Source organism: Medicago sativa, chromosome 4, assembly GCF_051527215.1.
Source record: "Medicago sativa cultivar Bolivia chromosome 4, Bolivia_mono, whole genome shotgun sequence".
Classification (NCBI taxonomy): domain Eukaryota; kingdom Viridiplantae; phylum Streptophyta; class Magnoliopsida; order Fabales; family Fabaceae; genus Medicago; species Medicago sativa.
The window spans coordinates 25032466-25038681 of NC_140752.1; the positions used below are offsets into that span (position 1 = coordinate 25032466).

Here is a 6216-nt window from a genome sequence, read left to right on the forward strand (position 1 = left end):
TTTTCCACAATCTTCTCCTCCGAATCTTCGATCTAGCCTCAGGTGAACACATAAACTCTCTCAGTTTTCGTTTCCAAAACATCATCGAGTCCAGATCGAAATAGATCGGTGTGATTGCAGGAAAGTGTTTCCAAAAAAGATTCAAAACCAGTAAGTTCTTGAAAAGTCGAAAGGAATCAAACCCCGATCTACTTCGTTTCTGTCATAATTTCACGAAAGTAACCTCAAAACCACGAAGAGGAGAAGAAGACGAGAAGAATAGTGTAAAAAGTTTTGGAAAAAAGGTTCCGGTACGGTGGCGCCACCGGCGAACCACCGCACCGGAACTTCCTCCGGTCATCTTCTCCGATTCACCTCCGACGGACTGGTTTTAGAGAGAAGTGAGAGCTTCTCTCACTAGGACTAGTACAGAGAGAGAAAGATTAAGGGGAAATGGTGCTTCAAACCGGTTCAGGCATATATATATTGCCATGAACCGGGTTAACCCGCTCCATACCCGTTCCCCAACCGCTCCAGTGGCCTCTTAAGGCCCAGGAACCAATTGCCATGCCTGTTTGCTATACACACTCCCCTGTCCTGCATATTTCTTGCTGTAATGTTGCTATTTGCACCCTTATCTGTCCAATTTCCTTCACCAAAATTCCTAAATCTTTTCCTATGTGTTCTTGACATTTTTTCTAACATTTCTGTGACATTTTTCGTGCTAAGGCTTGAAAAGAATATTAGAAGCATTTTTTTTCCTTATTTTTGTTAGAATTAATAATTTTCTTGCAATTTTTAGTTTAAAAAATCCTTTAAAATTCCCTAAAAAGTTTTCTAGGTGATCTTGATTGTTTTTTTGACACTTTTGTGATGTTGATTATGTTTTAAAATCCTGATTGAAAAGTATGTAGTATTTTCTTGTGAAATGTTTACTTTTTTGTTAAAAAAATTGTGAAGTTTATATGTAGTTTGAGCCCAAAAATCTTGTGAAAAATTCTAAAAAATTTCATACACATTTCTTGATAATTTTGAGGTGTTCTTGTGATAATTTTGCATATTAAAAAAATTAATGAACATGATGTGGCTAATTTTCTTACTATTTTGAGGTATTTTTGTACTAAAAATAAATGAAAATTTGCTTGATTTTAATCCAAATTGCTTGATGAATTTTGGTGACCTATACCACTTGATTTCATAGGGTTTTAGCTACTGTTTGTGTTGATATTAATGCATGAGTATGAATCTTGATTAGTTGCTTGGTTTACAAGTTAGTTGTGTGGTTAAGTAATGTAAATATGCTTAAAATTTGTTCTAAAATGCCAAGTAAATCATGTTGCCTTAATTCCCATTCCAAGACTTGATTCTAAACCTTTAAAAAATGTATTGGAATGTGAGAATTATAGGTCATATGGTTCTTGCATTCTATGAATAAATTTTAGGCATATTTGCACTTATGTTGCCTTTATTTTCCATCCTTTATATTCTAGTATTCCTCTTGCTTTATTTCCTTTGATATTGTCATGTGCTACTAACTCCTTTCATTTCATGTTTCATCATTCCATAAGCATCTCCATTTCATCCCATATTCATCTCTATTTCTTTCTTGCAATTTAATTTGTACCAAAGTTAGAATGTGGCACTTAAGAATTTTGTAATATTCCTATGATTTTAATTTCTTGGCAAGGAGGCCATAGAATGTATCTAGGGTATGATGTAAAGGACAATGGACTCTAATAATGTACACCGACACAAGCACCGACACATGCACACACATCACTATAGTATATAGCTAGAATATGCATGTTTAGATGTATGTTTAGGATTGTATGTTTAGATGAATGTTTAGGCTTTATACTTAGAAAAATAATTTTCCCAAAAAAAAACTTGAACAAACTTCACTCAAACATTTTCCATAATAAACCTTGGGATCAAAATCCCATTGAATTTTCCTTTTTTTATTTTCTTAATCAAATTTCAATGAAAATAATCAAACTTTGACTTTCTTTTGCAAATAACTAATTCCACCTCACAATTTCTAAATCTCATGCCCTTGAGGCCTCTTTCTATTCTTCAAAATTCATTTTCAAACTTAAAATCGACCAACAAAAACAAAAACATTTTTGGAAGAGAACTACGGTGGATTTGATCCCTTAAACGGGTACGTAGGCAAGGAACAAAATTCCTTCAATTCAACTAAAATAAAAATCCAAAAACATTCTTCTCCCTCCAATTCTTCACTTAGAAACTTTTAGGTTTAATAAATACTCTTCAAAATAGCATTTAAAAATAAAGCGCACGCGTAGAAGTTAAAGACGGTTCCTATAGGATACTATAGTCGTTATGGGTGCCTAACACCTTCCCGTAGCGAAAACAACTCCCGGACCTCGATTCTCAAGGGTTTTGCTTACTTTTTTCCCTTCCCAAGAAAAAATAAGATATCACCGGTTTAAAAGGTTCAAACGTAATCAATGTTTGACACCCGAAAACCAAGATAAAACAGATAATAATAAATGGATTTCTACAAATACCTTTAGGAAATCAATAGGGTAAAGATTGAGGACTGTTGGGGTAAATTATAGGGTTTGGAAACACCATTCAAACACCTTGGGTGTGAAATGATTAAGTCTTTTGGTCACGGAATGAGATTTTGACGAAAATGTAGAATTATGTTGGAAGGTTGATTCTTGTAATTCTTTATGGAATCTTTGTCTAAAGCACTCTCTTGATCAGTGGAATGGATCAGAGCTTCTCTTTTCTCCAATTTAGAGTCAATTGATAGTTCAATTTTTGACGGAATAGGGTAAAAAATATTGTGTGTTTTTCTTTCTTCTTCTTCCTTTATATTGCTGTTTATTTTGTTCATGATTATTATTGCATTCCTTTGATTTTGGTTGCCATCAATTTCTTCCACATATCAAGTATTGGTGTGACTCTATTCGAATTCTCAACAACATTCATCTAAATAATATAAGATCCCCATTTAAGCGATAATTATAATTTGATCTCTATGAACAAAATCATCTTGTATACAATGTGGTAAAATCATACTCTTATAATTCTTTTTGCACAGCAATATCCAAAAATATAAATCGGTAGAAGAAACAAAATAGCTGGTTTTATTAAAAAAACAAAATCAAAGAGTACCACTACATAAAAAACCTAACAAACATAACATATTATATAAGAAACCATCGTAGTTATTACTATAAAGTGATGCATCTACATAGGGATCTTGGCAACAAGGCAAAGAGGATTCTTTTTGTGTTGTGTGATCCCTGGCAACATTTCAGTATCAATATCTTCCTTTACTATTCCATGTGGCAATTTCCAATCAAATGAATAAAGAAGATTGGCAAGGATAAGTTCCAATGAGGCAACTGCCATAGACATTCCTGGGCAAATTTTACGACCAGCTCCAAAGGGTATTAGTTCAAAGTCTTGTCCATTAAAATTTATAGAACTTTCTAAGAATCTTTCAGGATAAAATTCTTCTGGGTTTTTCCAAACATTAGGGTCTCTCTGTATAGCCCAAGCATTCACATACAATATTGTCTTGGCTGGAATATTGTATCCACTTATAGTGCAATTTTCACGTGATTCTCTTTGCATAAGTAGAGGGGCTGGTAGGTGCAATCTTAACGTTTCTTTAATCACTGCCTTCAAATAAGGTAAATTTTGAATATCATTTTCATCTAAAAAATCTTTTTCACCTCCCAAGTTCCTAATTTCATCTTGTACTTTCCTCATTACTGTTGGGTTTTTCATTAAGGCTGTCATAGCCCAAACTGATGTGGCTGCTGTGGTATCTGTTCCAGCTACGATAATATCCTACAAATAAGTGTTTTATGAGTTACCAAATGAAAAATATTCCAAAAACTTGAACATTCAAAAATCTAAATTACATTTTCAATTTGTTAAGATGATATATAAGTTATCATAACGACTTTTGTAATAACGGTGCTTATTTGTGAGAGATATACTCTTTAATTGCAATATATCATTCAATATTCATGTGCTGAAATTTGTAACAAAAGTAGACTAAAAATCAAAATTGATTTGAAATGAAAAAAATAAAGAGACTGTTTAGAAATTTATATTTATATTAAGTTAAAAAACTTTGTAAAAGTTATCCCATGCTATTTTTTTATAGTGAAAGAAATAGGGAAAATGTTTTTATAATAAAAAATAATAGGTAAAATGAGATGTTAATTTGCTAAGTGTAATAAAGAAAAATTAATAATTTAACCCAAAGTAAGAAAATTTATTAGTTTCTTTAGCCTTAAAATAACATCTAAGAAGGAATGGATGTAGTAGGCTGTAAAAGGAAAGTTATAGAACGTTGTGGTCCCTAAATCTCTTAAATTTTTGTGGGATGTTTACATCAAGCCGGTCACACACTTGGCTGGCCTATGGTCATGTATAGGCTATGTGTACCACTTCAATAATATAATTTGAGCAAGAATTGTCTAAAGTAAATAAAATGATAAGTGAAAAAAATTTAAAGTTGTTATTGTAACAAACAAACCCAAAATTTATTGTGATGTTTTCTAATTTATTAATGGTTGATGTTGTTCACTTTACCCTTTAAAGTGAGTTGACCACTTTAAAAATCATAAAATGAGTTGTCCACTTTAGAAAAATCATTAGTCTATTAAAAGGGTTGTGGATAACAAAATTTGATATAGTTGATGCAAATAGCGGACAAAAACATTAATTTTCTTTGATCTATTTTACGTTTATTGTTAAGAGTAGACAAAACACAAGATGTGGCAAAAGTCAACAAAATTCTCTTGTACTACGTATTGCTTACTTTTTATTGTAAAATAGCCTAGTTATTAGAATTCTCCTTTTTAAAGTGAATAAATTGTGTGTTTAAAATTCGAACTTTGATCCCTACATATTAGAATGCATTATCTCTACCAATTAAGTTCTTGTCACCGGAACACTACCTATTGCATACTTAACTATCAATGCGCATACCATGAGGACTCCTTTGATGTGATCAAATGTGATATCAAAAGAAAATGAACGCTTTTTCTTAAGTTGAAGCAAGACATCAACAATAACCTCTTCATCTGTATATTGTCTATTAGGATCCAAATGTTCATCTATAATCTCTTGATAAAAATCATCAAACTCCTTGAAATTTCTATCAAGACGACCATGCAATCCCCTAAGTTTATCAATCCAACTCGTGAATGGAATATAATCAGAAACAAATATTTCTGCGAGCAAAGCTTGACACTCATGAAACATTCCTTGAAACCTATTTCTCTCAGTGCTTTCATCCTCATAGCTTCTCCCAAAAACAATCCTACAAATTATAGTACTTGAAAGAGATATCAATATCTCACTCATATTTGAAACACTTGATGAACTAGCATGCCCTGAAATTTTTTTGATCATTTTCTTTACCTCAAAATTTCTTATAGAAGAATAATATGACACACGTATGGAACTAAATATATGAACAACACAAATTTTTCTTATTTCTCTCCAAAAATCGGTGTATTGTGAAAAAAAGATTTCTGACCCATTATAAGACAACTTTTGTTGACCATATAATATAGGTCTATTAGAAAACAATTGATCATTGGTTTTCAATACTTCTTTTGCAATTTCAGCTGAAGAAACAACAATAGCTTTTCTTAATCCAAGTTGAATTGAAAATAGAGGACCATATATCTTTGAGAATTGAGAAAGTTGATTAGGAAGATTAGAAATGTCTAGTTGATGAAGGTTATGGGAAGGCCTTTAGGACCAAGTGGATAACGTTTAATGGTTCTATGGTTGTGGAAGAATATTAGCAAAGGAATAATTAGGCATAGAGCAATTAGAAATAGTACTAACAACATTGTTAATATCAATGTCCAAAATGATAGACTATCGAAGAAGAAGAGGATGATTTATATGTACTCTCAACTTTAATAAATATATAGGGAAATATATATGTCTTTACAAACACTCACAATTTCTAACTCTTTGTTGATGTAATTCACTTTGACTTTGTGTTGTTGTGCTTACGATACGAACCTTCCTTCAAATGTCTTTTATGAGTTGGGTTATATAAATAACTATTTATGTGATAACTTTTGGGATAACCATAAAATTTACAAAGAAAAGTAAGTATTAACACGGAAATTAAAATAATAGAGAGAAAAAATAAAAATATAATATGAGTATAAAAGATAAAATTGTTCATAAAATTGTCATAAAATAGTAGTAGAAATATCA

At 31.5% G+C, this 6216-nt stretch overlaps 1 protein-coding gene across 1 annotated transcript; it reads right to left on the reverse strand.

The window, feature by feature from the left end:
- Positions 1-3075: 3075 nt before the first annotated feature.
- On the reverse strand, positions 3076-5909 carry LOC146927218 (cytochrome P450 83B1-like). The gene is made up of 2 exons (XM_085700553.1): positions 4963-5909; positions 3076-3810 (listed from the first exon to the last, which is right to left on the reverse strand). The coding sequence occupies exons 1-2, from the start codon at positions 5386-5388 to the stop codon at positions 3202-3204; spliced, it is 1035 nt and encodes a 344-aa protein (XP_085556679.1). The 5' UTR covers positions 5389-5909; the 3' UTR covers positions 3076-3201.
- Between the last annotated feature and the right edge of the window lie 307 nt (positions 5910-6216).